Source organism: Prosopis cineraria, unplaced genomic scaffold, assembly GCF_029017545.1.
Source record: "Prosopis cineraria cultivar Desert tree isolate PC_DT_omini unplaced genomic scaffold, ASM2901754v1 PC14, whole genome shotgun sequence".
NCBI classification, from domain to species: Eukaryota; Viridiplantae; Streptophyta; class Magnoliopsida; order Fabales; family Fabaceae; genus Prosopis; species Prosopis cineraria.
In genome coordinates, this window is record NW_026555345.1 from 7,460,978 (window position 1) to 7,487,507 (window position 26,530).

The 26,530-nt window shown below is 31.8% G+C and overlaps 1 protein-coding gene, 1 long non-coding RNA gene and 1 pseudogene across 3 annotated transcripts; 2 read left to right on the forward strand and 1 right to left on the reverse strand.

Annotated features, from left to right (window-relative positions):
- The first annotated feature begins 3,485 nt into the window (after positions 1–3,485).
- On the forward strand, positions 3,486–7,765 carry LOC129292500 (LEAF RUST 10 DISEASE-RESISTANCE LOCUS RECEPTOR-LIKE PROTEIN KINASE-like 2.1; annotated as a pseudogene).
- A 323-nt stretch (positions 7,766–8,088) lies between these two features.
- Positions 8,089–10,884, reverse strand: LOC129292501 (uncharacterized). The gene is made up of 2 exons (XR_008588894.1): positions 10,527–10,884; positions 8,089–8,366 (listed from the first exon to the last, which is right to left on the reverse strand). It is a non-coding gene; the product is annotated as an uncharacterized LOC129292501 (long non-coding RNA).
- An 11,326-nt stretch (positions 10,885–22,210) lies between these two features.
- LOC129292034 (LEAF RUST 10 DISEASE-RESISTANCE LOCUS RECEPTOR-LIKE PROTEIN KINASE-like 2.8) lies at positions 22,211–25,143 on the forward strand. Of its 2 annotated transcripts, none has more exons than XM_054929530.1 (3): positions 22,211–22,881; positions 23,799–23,846; positions 23,929–25,143. In XM_054929530.1, the coding sequence occupies exons 1-3, from the start codon at positions 22,464–22,466 to the stop codon at positions 25,077–25,079; spliced, it is 1,617 nt and encodes a 538-aa protein (XP_054785505.1). In that variant the 5' UTR covers positions 22,211–22,463; the 3' UTR covers positions 25,080–25,143. The 2 variants fall into 2 exon arrangements, with proteins under 2 accessions (XP_054785505.1, XP_054785506.1); XM_054929531.1 differs by having other exon boundaries at positions 23,811–23,846.
- The last annotated feature ends 1,387 nt before the right edge of the window (positions 25,144–26,530 follow it).

The following is a 26,530-nucleotide window of genomic DNA, read 5'->3' on the forward strand; positions in this document are numbered from 1 at the left end:
ATTTGTCTTGGGATTTAGATTACTTGTTGATTTTTCTACGTCTAGAATTAAATTATACTCGAATCCCATGTGCCTTTGTGTTGCTTTGCATTTAAGGACAAGTTGAAAAAAGAAGTAGCTTGCTAGGAAAGGAAGCAAGAAGTTACAAGGATGATATGTTTAGAGTCGAGAATAAGGGTTGGGTTTGAAAGTTTTGCTTAAATAAGGGTTTAGACTTTGAAAATAATTTTTTTAAAGTAACAAGTTTGAGAACTAGCTCTGATAAGCCCTATAAAAAAAGGCTTGAGCCCAAGTGACCTTTCAAACTCTATTATATAATTATTAATATCTTTTTTTGGTGAAACACGCATTTAAAGCCAAGGACTTGCTCGCTTGAAACCTAATCCTATATACATTATATTATTATTAATTTTAATTTATTATAAAATTAATTTAATATTATTTAATAAATATTAGTGTACAATATAAAATTTTTGATATTTTTTTTATTTTTGTATAATTACTATGTTTGTGTATTTATAAAAAATGAACTATTTTTTAATCAAGATTTAAATTTTATTACTATACTTTTAAATGTTTATTGTTTAATTTCTAAAAGATCGTGAGTATTTTTATTTTTTTTAATTTCATAATATTTTAATTAATTTGTAGTGCTTAATTTTTATTTTTATTTTTTTAAATTTTTTCATAACAAGCCCTAAGCCCTTTAAATAAAGACCGGACCTCAAAAAAGAAGTGAAAAATGGGAAATCGGGCCTAAGGGCTCGAGCCCTTATTATGGGTCGAGCCCACCCGTTTCCCAGCTCTAAATATATTAAGTATCTGAGAGCCTCGTTGCCTTAGCCTAATTCTTTGTTTTTCATTTGGTTCCAAAAAAAAAAGAATGGAATGGAATGAAAAAAAAACAAAAATAAAAATAAAATGATCAAATTGTGGGGCATAAGTGAACTATATTCATAAGGAAGAACAATAATTTAATTCATGAAATTAAGAGTCATGATTTATAATATTTTTGCAAAGTGTGATAATTTCCACATTTGTTATATATAGTATTAAATTTTATCACACTTCCAAAACAAAGCTGCTCTCATGTTATTTTCGTCAAAATGTGGTTTGAATTACAATCAAAGAAGTTCTATTTGCTAAATCAAAAATCCCAATCAATTCAAAACCAATGTGATTCAAAACTACAAGGATAGTGAGGGCAAAATTTCAAGAGACAAATTACCTATTTGTCAATTTTCCCAAGATGAGTGGTAATATCTGCCTACCATAAACTCTATATAAGTTCACCGCCATATAAATACACACAAGTAAGTGAAAGCCATGCCATTCATAAAGTCATGAGACTCATGGAGCGTGAGATCTAGTTTATTAAGACATAAATAAAGAACCTAGTTTTGTTTTTCAGCACTTTATGTGGTACTTACTTGGAAAGAGTTCTGCTTGGTAATTTTCAATAGAGAACTTGATTTGGAATGTTGTAAACGCGTTCTAGTGGACTATAAGAGGATTGGATAGTGGCACCGTGAGAGATTCTGACACTACAGTGTTTAAACGTGTTCCATTTATAATCAAAATAGAACCGATAATTTGGGCCAAACCCGACAGGTCAATCTGAACCCGTCCGAAAAATTTAGGCCTGAGCCCGAATAAAATAATATTTTTTATTGTTCAGGCATATTCAGGCGGCCTGAATAGGCCCGAGAAAATTCGGGCCAAGCCTGATTGGGTTCGAGCTTGGCCCGAATACCCAAATAGAAAAAATACATTTTAAAAAATATATATAATACAATAAATATTAATTATTTTTAAATTTTTATATCATTTTATTTTAAAATACCATATATTTGAGTGTATTATTATAGTTATTTTTAAAAAAATAAAAATATTATATTTTCCTATTTTTATAATTTTTAATCAAATAAAATATCTCAAAATAATAATTAAAATATATTTTAATATTAATTTTTATACTTTAAGACTCAATCTTTTTTTTAGAAAAATTGAGTCATATACACCATTTTCTTGTTCAAAAAATTATATTTTATATTTTTTATATGATAAGATAATTAATTTTAAATTAAAAATAATTTTAAAAATAAAATTTGGGCATGTACAAATTCCGACTCTACTACTAAACAAACATAATAAATAAACTAATATTTTTAGATAATTATTTGATTATAATCCATGTCAGACTTAGTTAAAAATTAAGAATGAACTAAAGTAAATACCCTTTGTATATAAGACTTAAATAATATAAAAGGTTAAAGAAAAAATTTAAAAAAAATAATATTTTACCCATAATTAAATAATTTTGTTTTATATAATATAATGATGGCTATTTTCTCATATTCTTAAAAACAAAAAGTACAGTTTATTTAATAGTTGTTAAAAACTTTGAACTAATTAGGACAATAATTTTAAATTAGTGGTCTAACCATAGTTGAATTGAGATTAACTTGATCATAATTAAAATAATATGATTCAATTAAAATATATAAATATTTTTATATAACCATGATAAGGAAAATATTTTAATAAATAAGACATCAATTTACAAGTAAAGGAAACATTCATGAATAAATTGCACATAATACAACAAAATAGTAACAGAGCTACTTAAGTACTTAACTACAAAGTTAATAAGTTATTATTTTTTCATTCCTTTTAAGTTAAAAAATATTTTATGCTTAATAAAATTATTTAAAAATTAAAATTGATTAAAAAATAAAAAATATTTTAAAAAAAATTTCGGGTATTCGGGCCAGCCCAAATAAGCCCGAATCCTGAAAGTGTTAGGATTGGGCTTGGCTATATGAACTTTTTAAAAAAAGTAAGATTCTTTAAACCCGATCCGAATAAGCTCGGCCCGTCCCCGCTCTAAATCAAATCAAACTTTTCTGAGTTGCGGGCCACTTCAATTCATACACGCTTTCTTCTTCCCACGCGGTTTGACTCTATTGAACATGCAACAAAGCTATCAGTGACTTGTTTCCCTCTTTGCCATTGGATAGAATAATGCAAGCAAAGCTATCAGTGAGAATTATAGTTCCACCATTGACTTGGAAAGTCTCCAGACCATACTGTAGCCTACGCTATACAGCGTTGTCTCATCAACCTCATCTTCATTCAACTTGCCATTACAGTGGAATCTGTGCTTAACCCTGCAGCCATGACCATGTCGTCTCTTTTGCTCTTTCTCTTTATCTCTATCAATCTTCCCTCTCTTGGTGCCGAATATGCTCTGTTTACGAGATGCAGAAGTAACTCTTTAAGCTGTGGAAGCATAAAAAATCTCAAGTATCCCTTCTGGGGAGACTACAAAGCTGCTTATTGTGGTCTTCCTGCTTTTCAGCTCACATGCGAAGAAAATATCACAAAAATAAACATACGGGGCGACAACTATCGAGTTCTTGACGTGGAAAGGACTTCACAGATTCTTACAGTAGTGAGGGAAGATTATTATGACACCATCTGTCCAAGCGATTACAAAAACAATACCTTGGATTCAACAATTTTCCAGTATGTTGAGGGGCTTGCTTATGTGACTTTTCTCTACAATTGCAGTTCTGATACTTCATTTCCACCCAATACTTCTAGTCGAATTTGCTTCCAAGATAGCAGTGATGGAAATGATAGATATCTTGTCTATTATGTTCTGGGAGAAGTGTATAACGGGGATTGCAGGAGCGTGATCATGCCGATACACGCAGCACAAGCTCAAGCAGTTCTGAAGGGACAAATATACGGAGTGATAGATAAGGGTTTTGGGTTGAAATGGACAGCAAACGAAGAGCAGTGCGACGCTTGCACTGCATCTGGTGGAGTGTGCGGCTATGACAAACAATTCCTCTGTTTCTGCAAAGACGGAAGTCATGATACTTCATGTTCTACAGGTATATCACTTTCATGATTCTAAGCCAAGAAGCATAAATATTTAAGGATATATATATATATATATATAAGGAAAACGATAGAAAAATTTCACTAAAATATGTAAATGGCAAAGAAATTTTATGAAATGACATAATTTTTCTAAGTTGCTAAGGACTTCTATGATATTAAGTTTTTTTGGTGAAATAATTAAAATATTTCTAGATTAAAATTTAAAATAAAAGGTAAATATAAATTACTACTTTAGTTTAAGCATGAACTAATTTTCTTTCAAGAATGATTAGAATATGATAAGCAATTACAACTTTCTTTGTGCAAATTTTTAATTTATTAAAATCCAAATATTGTAAATATCTATAACTATTAAGCAATGACTATTTTTCTTTTATCAATGACTAGAATGGAACTAATAACTACTTCTTTTCCTGGAAAAATTTTTATTCATTGAAGTTATAATTTACACAGGAAAACTTGCAATTGCTTATTCCATTCTAGTCATTAACAGAAGAAAAATAGTCATTACATAAACTAAAATAGTCTACTTACTTTTTTACTTTAAATTGAGGATATTTTAATCATTTCATGAAAAATGTTAATGTCAAAAAAGCCCCTAAAAGCTTGAGAGTCATTATGACATTTCATAAGAATTTATTGCTTAAAATAAATTTATTATCATTTGCATATTTTAAAGTGATTTTTCTGCCATTTTTCCTATATGATATAAATAATTTTCGTTACCTCTAGGGCTACTGTAATATAAATTCTCATCATCACATGCACATAACCAGTAGTTCTCTTCACTTATTCCATCTTCATCTTAAAGCTGAATACAATTTCTTTGCATTTTCTCTGGTTATTCCTCAAGTACTGATTCTATTCCAAAAGTTTAAAACATATGCATGTTTAAGTAATCCCCACAATCAACTTTGAAACTACTACTCCCTTCCTAAATATAAGATCTAGATAATTAATCCCTTCTTTTAAGAATTTACATTATTGAATTAATTGCATTCAGATATATGAGGATTTGTATTTGAATCAAATCCCTCATTTAGATGTACAAAAGTCTTTGGATCTGAATTGGATCCAAATTCAAATTCATATTTTATTATAATTTTTTCATAATTTCAACTTTTTTCTAAACTCTAGTTATTTCAAATTTTAGCTTCTACAACCCTCTCATTTTAAAAAAAAAAAATCACTATTGATACTTCTATTACTCTCATCACTTCTCTTATTTATTGTTCTCATCGCTTAATGATTGAGAAATAGAGTTAAACTCATCATTTTTAATATTTTTATTTTTACTTCAAATCTCAATCATATCTCTTTTACCTTTAAAATTTTTTTGCACTTTTCAAACAAAAGGATTTTAAATATATAAATTTTAAATGTGAGATTTTAAATTTTAAATTTAAATTTAAATCTATCAATTCAAATGCTATGTTATAAAATGCACAATTTATCATGTACAATCAATAAGGGTAATCTGAAAAAAAAAATATAGGAGACAAAAAATTGGAGTTATATGGTTAGAACCAAAGCAAACGTCTCAACAAAATTCTATATTTAGGACTCAAGGGAGTATTTGAAGAAAAAAAAAATTCAAAATATAACTGACTTACACACTTAACTATGTAATTGATAATCGCTTTAACGTTAAAGAATAGATGAAAACGATTAATGAAATGCTACTTCTGCAAATCATATGTGTTGCATGACATGATTGAAACAGTATAGGAGCATATTGACATAATCGCTTTACCATCGTTTGAATGTGGCCTCTGCGATCATACAAACATTGCCTTCTAAAGAAAGTTTGACTTCTTAATTTTGTGTTTTCTCAATATTATTATATTAAGTGAACATTCAGATTCTCTTAATTTTTTAATTAGAAATCTAATGAATTTTTCACTGTGTCTTGAAGCTTAATATAGAGTGAAATCTCTTTAGAGCGGACAACCGCATAAAATAATTCCACAACGGTAGCAGCTAAATTGGTTTACCAGAACAAGAAAAACTTCTTCCCCCATATATATATCCCATGAAAATAAATTTTTAATCATACACTATGAAATTTACTTTACTTTTTTGAATTATATGTTCCATAATGACGTTCTAATTGCAGAATCAACGAACAAGCCCCATCGGCTACTCAAGACCGCTATAGGTAATTAAAATAATAGTGCTTAGTTTTTATCTGCCCCAGCTGCATTCTTACAGATTTTAAAATATGTTCCATAAATTCAGGCATTTCAGCAGGAGCGGGTGGAGGTGGAGTTATCTTAATCTCCATGTGGGTTATTTATTGTTCCAAGAAGCCCTTAACAATTATAAAAAGGAAAATCTTTAAAGAGAGGGGAGCATGTCGTGATGACAACATTCAGTCCTTCATGGAAAATTATGGTTTCTTGAAACCAAAACAATACAGTTATTCACAAGTCAAAAAAATGACAAAGTCATTTTCAAGCAAATTAGGTGAGGGAGGATATGGTGTTGTATACAAAGCAAGCATGCCTGATGGTCGCACAGTGGCTGTAAAAGAAATAAGGAAATCTAAGGGAACTGGGGAAGAATTTATAAATGAAGTTGCAAGTATTAGCAAAACCTCCCATGTCAACATAGTTACTCTCCTGGGATTTTGTTATGAAAAAAATAAGAGAGTACTAATCTATGAATACTTGCCAAATGGATCCCTAGATAACTTCATCTATAAAAATGGATCTCCAAATGCTTTTGTGCTTTGGAGTGGAAGGTATTGTTCAAAGTTGCAATAGGCATTGCTCGAGGGCTTGAGTACTTGCATCGAGGTTGTAATACAAGAATTTTGCATCTTGACATCAAACCTCAAAACATTCTTTTGGATGAAGACTTTTGCCCAAAAATATCTGATTTTGGGTTAGCTAAAATTTGTCAAAAGAAAGAGAGCATTGTGTCAATCTTGGGTACAAGAGGAACAGTAGGATTCATAGCACCAGAAATATTCAGTAGAGCATTTGGTGGAGTATCTCATAAAGCAGATGTTTATAGCTATGGCATGTTGGTTCTTGAAATGATTGGAGGAAGGAAAAATTATAATAGTGGAGGATCAAATACTGAAGAAATCTATTTTCCAGATTGGATTTATAAGGATCTTGAACAAGGTAATCATCCTGCTAGTTATTTCACAACCACCGATGAAGAAAATGAGGTGGTAAGGAAGATGACTTTAGTAAGTCTATGGTGCATTCAAATGAATCCTACAAATAGACCAACTATAAGTAAAGTGGTAGAAATGTTAGAAGCACCCCTTCAATCATTATCAATTCCTCCCAAACCATCACTGAACGCTCCTACAAGATCGTCATTAACATCCTCAAATGGATCTTCTGATGAAATCACTCAGACAAATTCAATAAGCAGTTGACTGAAGACTAACCTTCAACTGTGTTGGTTAATCAATGGAAACTTGTCTTCTGCTGCTTCCTTTCTTATTCGGCCATAAATATGAAGTCAATTAATCATTCAAAAATTTAGAAGTTGTATTTTCTAGATTTCCGTCATTTTCATTCATACATACGTATGATGTCTTCTTTAATGTTTAGGATGCAATGAAATCTAACTCCTTTTTCTAAACACATTACATCATACTAATTTTAGAGTATCTAAATAGAGAGACCAAAAGGTTACAAGTCTTTCTTGACGTTGGAATTGGTTATGTTAAAGACTAGTGACTTGTATCCAAGGAGTTACAAGTATTTAATAAACACTAACTAAACTGTTGTATTTATAAATCCATGGGAATTGCCAACTGTCGCTTCCTTTCCTATTGCTTGCAAGCAAATATGAAAAGAGGCATCTGAATTTTTTGTTTTTGGTCTTTTTGCAGTTCTTTTGTAGCTAACAGGCTAATAGATGGAGTTCTGTGAAGTCAATTAATCATTCAAGTTGAATTTTCTAAATTTCTGTTCCTTTCATTCATTCTAACTATGTTAGCTTTCCTATTTATTATGCATTGAAATCTCATTTTCTTTTGTTTTTCTTTTTTAAAATAAAAGACACTGCATACTTATTTTAGAGCATCTAGTTAAAGTTACCAACGAGTTACAAGTATTTCTAAAATTTAGAGCTGGTTATACTTGTGACTCGTGGATCAATTGCTAGTAACTTTTTAAATCATAACCTAGATACTTTAAGTACCATCATGTAGTACAAGATTGAAATGGATGGCAAGACTTGCATAAAATACGAGGAGTGATGATGCAACACTTGGAATAGTTAGGTATGACTAGCCCAAAACATGAGATAACCCACATCCCTTAAACTGTGGAGACACAAAACCACTTGTTCACATAACTAAAATCATCATATTTATAATTTTGATATCAAAGATCAATGGTAAACATGATTTCATAAAAACAAAAGTACCAAGGCTTTATGCAGAAATTTTGCCATAATCTTCCTTGTAAATGAGACCTTCATAATTTCTGCAATAGCAAATCAGTGTACATTTAGCATACGAAGTTCCATTCCAGGACAACATATAGTCAAAATACAAAAGAATATGATGATCTAACCTATGAACACGTTGAGCGTATCTATTACAACACAAAACAACATGAAATTTATCTCAAGTCTTTACATTCAAAACGCATTATACCAGAGAACAACCTAAAGAATAACTATGTAAATGACAAATTTTATTTATCCATAAAGAAAATAAACCCAAAAAATAGCTTTCTTAGGACTTAAACAAAACCAACAATAGGTGTAGACACCTAGTACATGAAGGTAAGGAACAAATTAGATACGACTAAAAGCCATGAAAACAGGTATGAGCATTATGCTCATGATGAGAACAGGTATTAGTATGATACACATGAAATTGAGTCCTTTATTCCACATGTGTGGGCTGTCAAATGAGGCTAGCATCTCTACTACACCTTGCTAGGTGGATGTTAATCACGGTATGCCAAGTGCTAATAGAACTATCATTACCAACTAACATTCTGTACTCGTGAATAATTAATAAACCTTGGTTTTAGCCAAACACTAAATAATGCATTTTCATAGAGATTTTCAATTTTTTAAAACAAAAAAGATAAAATAAAACAAAACTATATCGCAATAAAGATTATTTAAAATAGTGTAAGTTGACAAAGTGCCTAGTTCCTATATAAATTATATTGGGATGATATTTGCTTACCTAATGTTTTCCCACTTCCCAAACATGAGATTTTGTCCTTTAATGCTTATTGTAGGGTCACGGAGAAGAAGCAAGAACTATGATGACTACATGTACATAATGAAAATTATGACTATTCGACCATATTAATAGGGCATTCTATCATTGCATTACACTTGCACTAAAAAATTAGGATTAATATACAAATCTGCCTCAAAATTTCCACACAAGCACAATTAGTATCTTAAAGTATTTTTTAGCATAATGTCATCCGAACGTTTTTCAAAATAATATAACATCACTCCAATTTAATAGAAGAGCCTAACGGTGTTAATCTTGTTATATGGCTCCCACACATTAATGACAACTTGGAAACTTAGGGGGCAAATTTGTACAGTAACCCAAAAAGTTAATCCAATTATTTCAACTGGAACCCCAAGCTCTTCCTTATCACATTTCCCATCAACACACCTCATCCATATATAAACTCTACCTTCGCAACTTTCGATCATTCCTCATTTTAACAAGGTTCAATAATTTTTCCAATAAAAGGGGTTATTTCTAACATGAATAAACATCTCTAGCATTCTTTAAAAAAAAAAAATTCATATCATCATCTAAAAATATTCTCACATCCAAGTTGCTGGCAAATCCTGCTCGCAACTTTTCCTTAATATGCTTATATCAACCAGATTAGAATCTATGTAGCACGGATACTTCAAAAAAGTAAACGTACCTGTATCCGATATGATACTTGTAAGATACTTCTGCATACGTATCCTATATTCTAACATTTGTGATATGATTTTTTTTCAATAATTTTTTACTATATCACTTAAAAACTTAAAAAAACACTTAATATTTTAGTTAATTACTATAAATATCCTTATATTACTTTAGAAATTCTTGTTTAAAAATCAAAATACCTATACTTATATCATAAAATATTGAAATATACATTATAAATATCCCCGTACCTGTATCCTAAAATTTTAAAAATTTGCCGCATCCCCGTATCATGCCGTATCGTATCAGATACTCGTACCCGTATCTATGTAGCCTAGATTAGAATCCCCCCCTTTTTCCACTGTATCTATAAATATATTTACATACTAAGATAAATTTTGGGTATCTCATAAATTAAGATCTACCCAAAGTTGTAACAATTTGAACTAGCTTTTGGTTATACTTACTATTTCCCTTTTGATTCAAACAATGCATCAAACATCTAATATGCATTTAGTACAATTTCCATGCTATAAGCACTCTAACATGCAACCATTCTTCCTCTTAACATACATAAGCATAAGATAAACTCACAACAACATTGAAACACCAATTAACCACACCACCATTGATATTTCTAGATTTCCCCAACTTACGATTACTTAAGAAAAGAGGAACAGGGCATCAATTTCAGTTATCCAAGAGCATGATAACTGCAAATTTGTGGAGAAAATACCTAGCTAGCAGAGTTTCCAACTTCCTCCAAATTTTCAGCCAGAAACCCATTCAACTCTTTCCCCTGTTCAGCGTTACAAATGACAAGAATATCTCCTGCAGAACAGCTATTGAAAGCCACGATGGAGGAGAGAAAGATTGAGTTTTAATGGTGGAAAAGAAAAGGAGGAGATTGACGGTAAAACTCGCTGCCTTACAAGGATTCATGAGGCACGCCGAGAAACACGAAGAACACTGCGGTAATGATGTAGAGCGAAGCCTCAAGTTCGACCCACAGCGGACCTAGACCCGCAAACACACAAGACACGAAGAGGTCGAGAATGAAAGGCGGGTGCGAACGAAGTTGGATTTTTTCATCTGCGAAGGATGGCGGAGGAGAGGTCTAATTAAATTTAAAAATTTAAAATTAATAATTTTTTGAGAGCTCAACGTAATTTTTAATTCTTGTATTTTATTAATATTTTATTTTTTATATTTATATTTATTTTTAATATTATTAATTTTTAATTTTTAATTTTTTATTATTTTAAATTTTTTTATGAGCAAAATATGAAGGTTCTAAAAAATTTTTAAAACAATAAAAAATAAAATTATAAAAACTTAAAATATTAAAAAAAATATAAAAATTTAAAATAAAATATGAATAAAGTATAAAGATTAAAAATTATATTTTTTTTAAAAAAATATAAATTTAATTTTTTAATGTAGTGAAAAGATAATGAAAAATAAATAAATAAAGGAAAGAAACTCACCTCTAGTTCGAACAAGACGACTACTGTAGCTAACGCATTAGCCACGGAAATTGTTTCCACATCCACAAAAGCAAAAACCATAATTTTTGATGATATGTTTGGAAAAATTAATGATCCTGTCCCGCAACCTTCGAATTTCACTTCATCCGTGCCATTAATGGGGTTCATATTATATTTTAAAAAAAAAATTAATTATTTAATTTTTATAATTTTGATTTTGTTATAACTCAATTTTTAAATTTTGACTCATTATAATTTAATCTTTATAATTTTAATTTAATTATAATTTAGTCTTTAAATTTTATCTATTACAATTCAATCATAATAGTTTCAACCATTTAAATATTAATTTTTATATTTTTAAAAAATAAAATTATAAAAATTAAAAATATTTTAAGTTTTTTAATATTTATAAAGATTAAAAGGGTTTAGTAATTTAAAATATTAATTATAAATTCTAATATAATTTTAATCTTTATAATTTTATTTTTTAAAATTTAGGGATTAACATTTAAATAATTAAATGAGTGATAAGAGTTAAAATTTAAGGAGTAAGTTATGATTAAGTTAAAACTTTAAGATTGTTAAAATTTAAGAACTAAATTATAATTGAGTTAAAATTTTAAGATTGAATTATAACAAATCAAAATTAAATTCTAATAATCAAATGATTAATTTTGCTTATTTGTAAATATTTTTATTATAAAATATTAACTTTCTCTCCCCTGCCCAGTCTCCTTGTCTCCTCTTTCTCTCCTCCCTTGCTTTTTCTCTCTCCTGTCCTCTCGGTGCCGTCGATATTCTGTGCGACCTGGTCTCTCGTCCAAACTGGATAATTCCAGAGCTCAAGTCTGAAGAGCACCACAAGCTTGGTGGCCCGCGAACAAAGCGAAACAAAGCTATTCAAAAATTCTAAAGCTTGGCGCCCGTGGTGTTATGTCAGTAAGCAATGGATAAAGTCATGAAAGGGGAGCACTACTATAGGATAGTGATACATAATATAATGGCGTCTTTATGGAGAATGATAGCCCATTAAACATATCACATATCAAAAACACCATGCTTAGAACATCGTATTTTATCTGCCTTTTCAAATGTAAATTAAAAATTAACAAAAATAATAAATAAAATAAATAAAAATAAAGGAATAAAAAGAGCTTTTGTGATTTAAAAAATAATAATAATATTTTCTTTTATATTAATCCCAAATCCCCTCAATTATATTCTCATTAAATTTGACTTAGTTAAACAAAAATTAGATAATTTGACAAGTCAAATTAATCAAATTCTAATTTGAGGTAATCACATCTTGATTAGAATTTGTTTTAATTAAGAAAAAAATTTTAAAATCTGAAATAATTACGGAAAAAGTCAAATGAAAATTAGTAATGATTTGATTTGGTATGATTATGATCAATTCTATCGTTAAGAGGAAAAACCATAGTGGATGCCTATAAAAGGGGATAGAGATACCACAAAGAAAAGGGGGGATTTTTTTGGAAAGGAGATGGAAGGGAGGAAACTGATTATGTTGGTAAAACTCTGAAAAGTGAGTTTTTATTTTGATTCTATTTTCATATTTATCTGATTATGGGTGCTTGATCAGTATAATCCTTTGTAAAAAAGAGGAACTGTTTTGGGTATAGAAGTCATGCCTTTGGGTTTATCACCATTTTGGTCCTCACTGATCATTATAATAATTGCCATGTATTGATAACCAATTACCCTTGTCATGTTGTTGGGATAGGATTTGCTTTGGATATATGACTGCAACATTATGCCTCATAATATTTGTTCGTTTGATTACCACGTGCATGGATCAATTCCTAAGTTGTATAGATATGGGTACGAGTATCCAATACGATACAGTATGATATGGGAATACGGCAAATTTTTAAAATTTTAGAATACGGGTACGGGGATATTTATAATATATATTTCAACATTTTATGATATAAGTATAGGTATTTTGATTTTTAAACAAGAATTTTTAAAGTAATATAAGGATATTTATAATAATTAACTAAAATATTAAGTGTTTTTTCAAGTTTTTAAGTGATATAGTAAAAGATTATTGAAAAAAAATTATATCACAAATGTTAAAATATGAGATATGTATGCAAAAGTATCCTACAAGTATCGTATCGGATAAGTATCAGATAGGGTATGTTTACTTTTTTGAAGTATCTGTGCTACATAGATCAATTCCAAATGATTCTTCGTTGGCCTTAGCTTCATTGATTTGTCCATTTTTTGTTTTTGGTTTGTCCAAAAAGGTGTGCTTGATCTTGGGATTATGAGAGCAATACTTTCAGTTTTTTTTTTATTTGTCAACATTGTGGGAATGATTTTATTACGTGGTTAATTGAGTGTGTTGTGGATATTTTTGTTTTCATTCTCATTTGTTTTTCCAATGAATCATTCACTTCTCTTAAAAAGAAACAGAGATCTAGAAAAAAAAATATTATTCTATCCTTTTTATCCTTTTTTTTTCAAAAAAAAAAAATAAAGGGTCTATGAGTAATATTAAATCACCATGAATATTTAATTTATTGATGATGTGAATAATACTAAATCACCGTAATTGTCAAGTGTCAAGAAAGTTTCCTTTGTGCATTACTTTAAAAATAACAATTTTTTTATTATATTTTAAGTTATACCATGAGTGATACAAAATCACATTAGATTTTTAAAAATAACAAAATCTTTAACATATTTTGGGTTATGTCATGAGTAATATTAAATAGCCGTGGATCCCTAAAAATATTAAATGAGATACTGTGAATGACACTAAGTCATCGTAGGCATCAAATTTTGTATTAAAATTCATAGTTAAATTATTCAAAACTCTGATACGGACTTATTAAATAATATTTGAAATTTGAATTGTTGAAATTGGGATTCTTTTGAAAGAATTCAAGAAATTTTCTTTATAAAACTTTACAATTTGGTAATCCTTGAGGGTTAAACCTTAGGTTGCCTGATTTAGAATCAAACTTGGTTTAGTAAGGGAGACTTTACGATTTAGTCTCTAGGTCCTGACATATATATATATCAATAATGCATAACTTGGGGTCACAATAATACCAACCATGCTCCTCTAACCACATCAGACCATAATAATAACAATCATGTGGCCAAGACTAAATGCGTGATCATGTACCAACCTTATATCCTCCCGATTACCTCCGATATGAAACTAGTGACTATTCGGTGGCTACATCCTTCATGGATTAAAGTGGTAGAGGTTGGAAGTTTGAGTCTGGGAAAGCTCCAAAAGACCTCTTTGGTGGGGTGAGGAATAACACAAGTACCACCTTGGGGAAAGCCGGCCTCCGCTGCAGTGATGTGGGTGGGCCCAGTCCAAAAGACCTCTGGGAAGGTGGGGTGAGGGCTGTTACATGTCATACCCCCTAATCTAGCCTCTTCATGAATCAATGGAGATTAGTTAGGTTCGAGTCCTTCATTGAACAAGTGAGACAGTCCTGAATCAACCATGAGATAAAGGCTACCTCTCGATTTCAATGATTGTGCCAAGGTAAGCTCTCGATTCTAATGATTACTGCCAATACCACGTGGATTTACTAATCTACTCCTCTCCCTAGGCGAACTCTTGCCAATGATCATGCTATGCACGTATGCCACATATTCATGCATCTCAATCATCAATCACATAACATGGATTCACATATCCATACTCACATAATCCACTTCACATATCAAATAATACATACTCACATAATCTCAATCATCATCATTATTCATATGTAAGTGAACATAATACTTTAACAATATCATATTCTCAAATATGCCAATTTTGCATTAAGAGTTTAAAATAGTAAACATGTTTTAAATCATCCATTTCAATAAGGATCCATTAATATTCAACTATATAAATTAGGTTTTCCTCGGTTACCTTAAACCTTTGAGAGGTTAAAGGTTACCCCTCAATCATAGCTTGCTTTTCAAGCTAAATTCAAGCTCATCGGTGTTTCATGAGATTAGTTTACAATAACTGCTAGAAAAACAGGATTTAATGAGGGAAAAATCCCTCACTAAATGCCTATTTTCCCTCGCTAAATCAATTTTAGTGAGGGATTCTGGCCCTCGTTAAATTTGTTACAAAAAATAGGCTCACTAAATTTAGCGAGGGATGTGTATTCCCTTATTAAATAGTGAGGGATTTAGCGAGGCATTATATCCCTTGCTAGATTTAGTAAGGGTATTTAGTGAGGGATTATATCCCTCGCTAGCGATGCTAAATAGCCTCACTAAATCCCTCACAATTCGAGATATAATCTGACCATTTAATAAGGAAATAGCGAGGGTTAACATCCCTTGCTAAAAATTAGTGACGAACCTATTCCTCGCTAATCCGTGGCTAATTGCGGTTAAAATTCATCATTTTGGTGAGACAAGGCAAGGGACTAATCCCTCACTATTTTATAGCAAGGGTTTTGGCCCTCACCATTTTCTCGCTAAATGAGATCTACGCACACTTTTAGTGAGGGATTTGTCCCTCACTAATCCCTTACTAAAACTGTGAAATTTTTTTTACATAATCCTCCACTAATCCCTTACTAATTTAATTTAGCAAATTTTAAATTTTTAATATTTTGGCTCCTGTATAACCACACAGCTAATCATCCATCCAAATTTTTAATTATAAATGATAATCACATTAACATAACAAAAATTTAATACTATATCAATTATAGTCATAAAGTTCAAGCTAGTTAATATATAGAGAGTTAAGCAAAATATAAAAAGTACACAGCAAGTTCAAAACACTTCATACATAAGTTATTTTGCACAATCATGATTAGAATCTTGTTGCCTAGAGGAAATAAAGCTATTGGCATTTTGTTATGGAGTTGAGACCTTTTCACCTAGAGTTTGAATAGCCCCAAATATATCTTGCTTTATTGAGTCTGATATCTGATAATCTTTGATCAAATGCTTGGTTCATCTTTTCTTCGAGAACACGTTGTACCCTTTCCTCTACAGCACGATTAACAGCTTCTTCAAATGCAAGTGTTTGAACAATATTATCTACAGTTGATGTAGATTGGGGAGCAGCAGGAGATGGAGCATTGTTAATGTGGAATACAAAGTTGCCAGCAAAGCCACATACTGTAGCAACATGTGATCCCAATCCATAAACTCTACCACTTTTTTGTCCCCTCGATAGCCTTCAACCATGCTTGAGCCACTTCTTCTGATGGGAGAGAGGCTTGAGTTTAAAGAAAGTCATCATCTGCAACTTGTTAGGTTGGCTATTCCCCTGCACATTCATTTTCAAGTCCCACAGCAACATCACTATTTCCTTATTATCCATCTTCCTCTTCAATAATCTCTTCAGAAATTCCAGGAGCTTGTTGAATAATTTTTTTGAATGTCACCTAAAAAGTTCAAATGAATTAATAAATAATCAAAACATAAAGATATCATTTTAGTTTTTGAGAATCTAAACTTATATAGGTATTTTTTGATTTCTCATCAACCCATTGATTGTCTTTCTTTTTCTTATGTGTAGCCACATATAATTGGGACAACATCACTCTCTTTCCGATGCTTTTTTCCTACAAATATAATAATCATTGTTATAAAATTAGCATCAAATCATTAATGATGCAAAGAAAAAGATTTTACAGCTATATAAATTAGAACTTACCAATTTTTCAGCATGTAAATGTGTAGGAATAGATCCTCCTGTATGAAGAGATGGATTTGCCAATCTACTGTTTGAATTGATTGTTGAAATCTTTTTGGATTTTACAGTATTCTTCTGCTATATAAATTCTTCTATTACCCTTTTTCTGCTTTGATCCTTTCTATTATACATCCAAATTCTATCACCCCTTATGCTTTCTACATTATAAAAGAAATAAAAAGAGTTCTTAAAGAATGTGCTCTAACCATTTCACTTAGATCCAATCAACCCAATTAATTTTTGTGTATAAACAAATATAAACATACAAAAGAAATATAATGACAAGATTATATAGGATGTGGCTCATTTTACATATGAAAAGTTATTGCTAACATTACAATATATTTGTAATTCATATGGAAAGACGAGTATCAATTTATAGAAGATTTCTTAAAGAAGTCACAATTGAGAAATGACAAGACATAACAAGACATTAATGATATGACAATGAACTTTTACACCTTGAGTAACATAACAAGAGTAAGTTGCAACCGGATGAAGTTAAAAAAAATGCTTAATTCATCATCTCTAGAACTCAAATTATAACAAAATCAAAATGCTATTAAATAAGTATGCACTAAAAAACAAGAATTTATAGAACTTACGGGAGCCAGCCAAGCATGGAAAATAAATAATTTCTTATTAGAAGCATTCATTTAGTGAGCCTTGTATATTAACACTTCGAAGAAGCTAATCCAAGATCTTAAAGTTTTGTATCTTATTATTTTGCAGTCTAGAACTCCAATTTGCCCACTGCTAAAAGGAGGTGAGCATATTGATTTCATACCAACATGTAGTTAATGTTCATTGCTGCTTATATTTTGCTAATTGAGAAATGATTTTGATATCTTATATTTCTCAACCATATTGTTTGTTTTATGTATTGAATATATCCAAAATGTGGGAGGAAGGCTATGAATATTCTTAAGGTTGAGGAGATTTTTATTTTCTCACTTGCAATAATGTTAGTCTATTTGGCATTTGCAATTTTCTAGGCTGCTACTCGGTGGGAATCATATTCATGTGTTGGGTAAGATATTCTTGTAGCTTTCATTCTCAGTAGCTAGGAAATATTTTATTGGAGGTTTTATGTGGTGCTTACTGACAAAAGGTCAATCTCTATTGATACTGAATGAAACACACACAAAAAAGGAATGAATCAAATGTGAATTCTAAAATTCAGTAATTACGATAATTGCTCTATTAATGATCTCCCTATAAATCTGGAGGATGATATTAATCATTCCAAACTTGCTAGTTAATATCTGAAGATTGAATTGCAAAAAAAAAATTGTATATCATGAGAGAATAAAACGTAAAAATTGACCCCAACTTATTTAAAGAGAAGATGGAATCATGTGTCATTGAGCTTACCTCCTTTAGCTTAACCCCAAGTGCCTCAATAAATATAATTCGATTCAAAATCACTTACATCATAGACAGTTCAAAATATAATTAATTATAGAGCTTTCAAATAATTTAATAAATCATATAATTTCCACAAAAAAATTCTAGATGAAAAGAATAGATAAATTGTTGCATCCACCTAACCCATAGCATTATTGAATAATCAAAAATGAAAATTTCTAATGGAATTATTGCATTCACACATCCCTGGAGATTCCACTACTCAAAAAATAACACGACTATGCTTCTCAAACTTTCACTGAGACGCGTTAATTCATTTGAGAGGTCTAGTTTAAATGCTGAAAGGTTCCCAATTTGATTAATGGTAGGAAAAATCAATTATCGGTAGGCAAAATCAAAATCAAAGATAGAACAGCCATAAATCATTCCACTCTATCCAAGTCTATCTCTTCACAAATAAATTACTCAATCATAAAGGGAAACTGAAGGAGAAAAGAGGGGAAGAAACATGATTCGAGGGAAAAAACAGAGGAACCTATGACTAGGTTTTGATGACAAAGGTTCGAAATGGAGGAGGGAAAGAGAGAGAGGGGTTACAAGAAAGCATACCGATCTAGAGACGTCATCACAGGAGGAGGAATCGAGGAGCACAGTGTAACATCTTAAGTTTTTCCATTAGTAATTATCAGTGTTTTCAAGGGTAATTTGATCAATTTAAATACATTGTTGATTTAGCGAGGTTTATAAGAGACTAATATGGTTTTTAAATCCTTGGACAGTCTTAGAAGAGGGCTAGGTTGATGTTTAAACGGGCCATGGCACGAAAGGGAGTTTAAAATTTTGTGAGATTTTCTATGCCATGCGCTGCGGCAAGCGTGTCAATGCACTGCAGTGCACATGCAAAATCTACACTTATCAGATCGCGAATTAGACTCAAAAAACAGAAGAGAGAAAGAAGGAACTCGAGAGTAGCGACGAAGAGAGACTTGGGACAACTAGGGCTTGCTTCCAACGTGATTTTAGATGTCTTTCAAGCTTCATATACATTGGTAAGCCTTCCTTTTTTCTCCTTCTCCCTCTCCCTCTTTTATGCGAGAATCTAGATTGGTGGGGCAATGAGGGCTTTGATTTCGGTTCCCTTGGGTTTAGACCAAACCCATTGATTTATTTAAGATCTTGGAGAGTTAAATCAGGCTTCTAACCCTAAGTTTATGAGTTTTGTGGTGATTAGGAATTTTTAGTAAGGGTTTGGATGAACCCTAAGTATAATTTGAGGATTTTGAGACAATGAAGGACATTGGTTAGCAAATTTTGGTGTGTTGGGATGTTAATAGGATGGTTAAAGTGTTTGGGAATGGTTGATATTATTTGAAAATGAATTGGGCATTTTAGACACTTAGAACCTAGAGAATTCGAAGTTATCTGGAGTGATAATTGATGATTGTCACTTGATTGTGTAGATTGAGCGTTGCTCGAACTATATCATGCGTATAGAACGTGTGGAGTTAACGTTAAACCACGGTAACCCTTTTGTGTGTGATAAAGGATTGAGGTAATGGAATGATTTACACTGATTAATTATATTGCTTAACTATTTGTGAGTAAATATGTAGATTTAAACTTGAGATTTGATAACCTTGCATATTGCAAAATGTGGTTTTGTGCATGAAAATCTATTTTTTTTTTTTGCAAATGATGAGTATGATGAAAGTTATATATATAAATGAGTTGAGAAATTTGAAATGTATATGTGATATATATGTTGAGTGTGGGCATGATCATGTTAGGGGGTAGGAGTTCACCCGTAGGAAGGAGTAATGGAAGTCCATATGGCATGTATCTCCTTAGTGTCTAGTAAGGCACGATGTTGGAGATTTTTTCCTTAGTATCTATACGGGATATGGCATTGGAGAGTAATGCTCCTTAGCATTAATGATGTGGTATTGGAGTAATGACACCCCGATTCGTGTACGATAGGGGGAAATCGTAGTCCGAAAGTGGGATAGAACACCTTTGGTCGAGTGATCTTACCACTGAAGGTGAGCTCAGATCATTGTGAATGTACACTTGGTTTAAGAGCCTATGGTTTCAGTTAGGGTGATATGAAGGCTTGGATGGTAGAATGATCATGCTAGTAGTAAAAGATTTGTACTAATGAACAGAATATGTGATGATATGCTAAATGTATATTTTGAAGTTTCATAGTTTTACTCTCTTATGGTTGTGCATGTTAATTAATAGTAGTGAATTATTCTGTTACTGAGATGTTTATCTTACCCCGTGGTTATATTTTACAGGTGAGGGCTCCGATAGGGTTAGGGGAAGGAAGAGGCAATTAAAGAGTGAAGAGCATTGTAGTATAGCTCTTCCCATTTCTCTTTTGGGTTTGTAACGAATATTGCTAATATATATTGCCAACTTAGGAATATGACATTATTTTAGATATCACTTGTATGAATTTGTGATAAGTGTGCGTATCTTGGTCTAAGATTGATGTTGTGGATTAAATGTGTGTGCTTAGCCAAGTTACCATTACAAGTGAAGAATTTGACAAGATCTATGTGCCAAAATGACCAAGTGACATATGTGTTAGAATTTATCCACCCCTTTATGTTGTTATGAATTGGGGTTTCAATAGTCATTTTGAATGTGAATGCTTAATTGTGTATTATAATTGAATTGTCATATTGTGTGTGGTTCATTTGAGATGGTTAAAGTATCTCTAGGCTAATGGTATTTAGTATTGTGAGTTAGACACTTTGGTGTGTGTTTTGAAGTGAAAACAAACCATTTTTAGTTCAGGTGTCCATCTTTTAAATGGATGATTATTTGAGTGTAAAACAGGTGCCATTAGCTAGAAGGCTCAAAGAGCTTCGTGTGGACATTTGAATCGCCTAAATCGAACATCGATTCAAGTGATCCAATATCTTTATAACATCGATTCAATGTTTTTTGCACACATAGATACTCTTTTTAAGTTAGATTTGTGACATTTATGCTGCAGCATAACGCACAGTTAGCCAAATTTTAATTCTCTCTCTTCAATTTGAGTCCAGGTGGCCCAATTCATTTTCGAACCCAATTTAATGACTAAAACCAAACCTAATAGGCTTGTTAGCCATCTCTAACCATCCTCAAACTCATTTATACTTAAATTTATAAATTTACCCTTCATTAGCTAAATTAATTGAGGGGATAATTTTTGGGATGTTACACTTAACACCTTCCCTACATATAATCAACTCTTGAACCCTTTTGGCAAACCATCCTTTTTCATTAAATAATTTTCCACGGTTTTCCAAAAATTTTGACGACGACTCTCATTTTCTTACATTTATCAACCTTCTCTCACCAAGAAAAAGCATGATTTGGTGCCAACTCTCATTTTCCTACATTTATCATTTTAACTTTTCTAATCTCTTTCTAAATTTAAAATTTATTTTAACTCAATATTTTGCAAAACTAATTGGCAATTGTTAATCATATATAATTTTAAAAAATAATTATTTTGATCCTAATATTATTTTTATAAAAATTATATCTTAAAAGTTAACAATTAATTTTTTTTCGTTGAAAAATAAATATTTTTATTCTTTTAAAAAATTCTTTGGATGGTCAAACACGACTCTAATATTCAGGCATCGGATTGTCTTGAGTTTGGAGTTGGCTCATTGGCTGTATAAAATGTTGACTTCAGTCGGTCTTCCATCCTAATTTCCTGGAAATTGTCTTGAGTTTGGAATTTTCAAAGGCAAGCTATCTCCCCCATACTCTACTCCAGATTCCACAGTCAACAATGGAATCTCCCCTTAATCCATCCTCCATGTTTTTTCTTTTGCTGATCTCTTTCTGTATTCTTCCATCATCATCTCTTGCCGCCGATGATGGTCGCTATACCAGCTGCTCAAGTAGCTCTTTTAGTTGCGGAGACATCCAAAATCTCAAATTCACATATCCCTTCTGGGGAGGACACAGACCCAATTATTGTGGTCTTCCTGATTTCCAGCTCACATGCCAAAGCTATCGTTCCCCAACGATAACCATACACTCCCTCACATATCAGCTTCATAATTTGAACTGGACTTCGCAGACTCTCACAGTGGATATGAATCGCAATTTCTGTTCAACTGATTTCCGAAACAACACATTCGATCCAGCACTGTTCCACTACGTTGATGGGTTTATGAACGTGACATTTCTCTACAATTGCACCTCTGTCCCAGCCCGTTATGATTCTGCTTATTACTGCGACGCACCTAATTTTTCTGAACTGGTCTACTACAGTCTCGAACCAGTGTATACAGGCAACTGCAAGAGTGTGATAATGCCGATGTCATATCAAGAAAACGTTGCCGATGTTGGTACGATATTTAGGTTGAAATTGAAATGGATGGTAAGTAACGAGGAGTGCGAGAGATGCTCAATATCTGGTGGGCAGTGTGGCTATGATGGTCATCAATTCTCATGCTTCTGCAACGATGGAGCCCAGACAACTTCGTGTTCACAATCACAAGGATCTTCAGGTATGTTATGTATGAAAATATGTCATTAATTAGTCAAACTAATCAAAGAAAAGTTCAATGACAAGGACTTCATTACTCTAGAGATCATATAGTCTCAAGTCAAGATCTCAGTTCTCTCGAACCTTTTAGCTTCACCGGAAATAGAGAGTATGAGAAAGACTGAGAGGGTGAAATAGAAAAATCTATTATGTACCATGTTAGAACGTGTAGAAGATTTTGAGTTAGTTCCCTTTTAGAATATAATTAATTAATTCTCTTATAAACTTTTTGACTCAATCAGCTTGACAACTAGAAAAATTGTAAATTGGGCATTTGTCCAAAGGATTTACTTAGATAGTTCGTCTGTCATAGCCCACACAAGATTATAAAAATTAAATTGTTCTGAACTCAATAGTAAACTAAACTTGATTACTTAAGCTCATAATTAATTAATGTATACTGTTCACAAAATATTCCAACATGTTATTCCTCTCTCGGAGTCCCATGTGTATTTGTATAGGGTGGGCTCTGTGCGTTTAACAACCATTATCAGTACTTAGTATCGTTAAATTAATAAGACTAAAAACAGAAAGAAGCGTTGTAACTCAAGGGAAAAATCCTTCTTACTCAATATCACTGTATTAAATACACGAAGATGAGATTGTCATCTTAATTTTTAGTTAGGAATTTAATTAATATTGTTCAAAATCTTGAAGCTTATAATTTTGGAGCGAAAGCTTTAGACTCTGGAAATTAGACGTCTTTACAAAATAACTCCACAAGCAAATGTTACAACTTACAACTAAAATGGTTTCACATTACAGAATAAGAAAAACCTCTGCCTCCATAAGGATCAATCTATTGTGATGTATTCTGAAATTTACTATACCTTTCTGATGATAAAGTGAATAGTATTTATCTGATCCAAATTGTTGAAGTTCTAATTGCAGGATCAACTAAGAAGTTGGGTCCGCGACTCGCTCTAGGTGAAAAACATAGTAATGCTTTCATTTTATAAGCCTCTGCATTTTAACAGGGACTTTAACTTCTTATGTTCTATAAATGCAGCCATTTCAGCAGGAGTTATTGGAATTGCTCTGATATCGATCTTGATCATTTATAATTGCAAGAAGCATTTTAGAATTGAAGGAAGGAAAATCTTCAAAGAAAGGAGAGCATATCATGATAACAATCTTCAATCCTTTGTGAATAACTATGGCTCTTTGGCACCAAGGAAATATAGTTATTCAGAAGTGATAAGAATGACTAAATCATTTTCAGACAAATTGGGTGAAGGAGGGTATGGTGTTGTCTACAAAGCAAGCCTACCTGATGGTCGTCTTGTGGCTGTAAAAGTAATAAGGGAATCTAAAGGAAGTGGAGAGGAATTTATAAATGAAGTTGCAAGTATTAGTAGAACCTCCCATATCAACATAGTCATTCTATTGGGATTTTGTTATGAAAGCAACAAAAGAGTGCTAATTTATGAATACATGTCAAATGGTTCCTTGGATAACTTCATTTATAAAAGAGGATCTCCAAATGCTTTTTGTACTTTGGAGTGGAAGGTGTTATATCAAGTTGCTATTGGCATTGCTCGCGGGCTTGAGTACTTGCATCAGGGTTGCAATACAAGAATTTTGCATCTTGATATCAAACCCCAAAACATTCTCTTGGATGATGAATTTTGCCCAAAGATATCAGATTTTGGATTATCTAAACTATGTCAAAAGAGAGAGAGTATTGTGTCAATAGGGGGCACAAGAGGAACAGTAGGGTTCATTGCACCAGAAATATTCAATAGAGCATTTGGTGGTGTTTCTCACAAAGCTGATGTTTACAGTTACGGCATGTTGATCCTTGAAATGGTTGGAGGAAGGAAGAATTATGATAGTGGAGGATCGCTTATTGAAGAAATGTATTTTCCATATCGGATTTATGAGGATCTTGAACAAGGTAATCATCAAGCTAATTCTTCAACTATCATAGAGGATGAAAATGAGGTGGTATGGAAGATGAAGCTGGTGAGTCTATGGTGTATTCAAATAAATCCTTTAGATAGACCTGCTATGAGTAAAGTGGTAGAAATGTTAGAAGGATCTCTTCAATCATTGTCAATTCCTCCAAAACCAACCCTACAATCTCCTACAACATCGCTAATACATTCCTTGAAAGGATCTTCAGAAGAGACGGTTCAATTAAATTCAATAAGGACTTGACTCATATAATGTGCCTGCTGAGAGTACAATATAACTTTGAATTGCATTGATAAATTCATGTATAATTGCCAACTATTGCTTCCCATCTTGTTTGTTCCTAAATATGAAAAGTATTATCTAAATGATTTCTAATTAGTTTTATTTTTCTTTTTCAAACCTTTTGCAGAGCTAGCTAATATATATTATTTAATAACATCCATTAATCATTCTAGTTTATTTTCTAAATATATGTCCTTTTTTTTAATGGAAACTGAAATTCATAAAAAGTCAACAAATAGGATAGTACAACAAGCAAATACAAGACCGAAGAGAGTCGACTCAATCATCATACACCTCCTAAAGTAATATTAGGTGGGGGATGATCAAAGAAACAAAATGAACTCTCCATAAAATGAGCTTCACTAGTAAGAAAATGAGCATGACTAATGACGTCCCTACAAACAAAATTAATAGAAATAGACCAATCTCTATGAACGAAATTACAAGCATTTTGAATGATGTCCTTATAAGGGTGCTCCTCATAGTATCCTCTTGTGAGGAGATTGATTGCTTCCGCACTATCCGAGTATACTTCAACATTTCTCAACCCCTTAATCTAACAGAGATTAAGGCCTTCAGAAATTGCTAGAACTTCAGCAATAGTGGATGGGAAATTCTCAAGCTTAGAATTGAAGCCCATAACCCAAGCTCCTTTGTCATTTGAGATACATCCTCCATAAGTTACTACTTCATTTAAACAAGAACCATCAACATCAAGTCTTATAGCTCCTTGTGAAGGTGGATGCCAAAACTCCATGCCACTAGACGTAGGACGATCTATTTTGAGTTTTCCCAGCCATTGAGAATCAATATATGTCCTTCCACTCATGCGTACTGTATCTGCTTTCATATTTATGCGTTAAAATCTAAATTCCTTTTTTGAAAGATACTACAACATACTTATTTTAGAGCATCTACTAAATACCCAACTAACGAGAACCTCCCCTCAAATCCAATAATCTCCAACCAAACACTACCTTAGAATTTATCTCATCGTGTCTTCCCTAGATAACAGGTGTATCTTACTCCAGATAGCATCAGTCTTAAACTATTCACATAGAAAGTAGAGACAAACGCACGAGATTAGCTAAGAAGAAACAAAGAGCCAGTTTGGTAACCTGTTTTCATATCAGTTTTTTGTTCTGAAAGACAAAAGAATGAAAAAAACCTATTTGAAGATGTGTTTTTGTTTCCAAAACTTGTTCTGAAAAGTTATTTTATAAAATTATTTTAAGAACATAAAAACAAAAAACAGAACCAAACAGCCCGATGGTCGTTCCCTCTTCGGCTCTTTCTCCGTCTAAGAAGTCCTCCGTCGTTCTCGCCTACCCTTTTTCATCATTTTTCCCATCATCTACCTATCGCCTTCTCTCAAATTTATCCTCATAACCCATGGTCGTGAGATCTCCAAT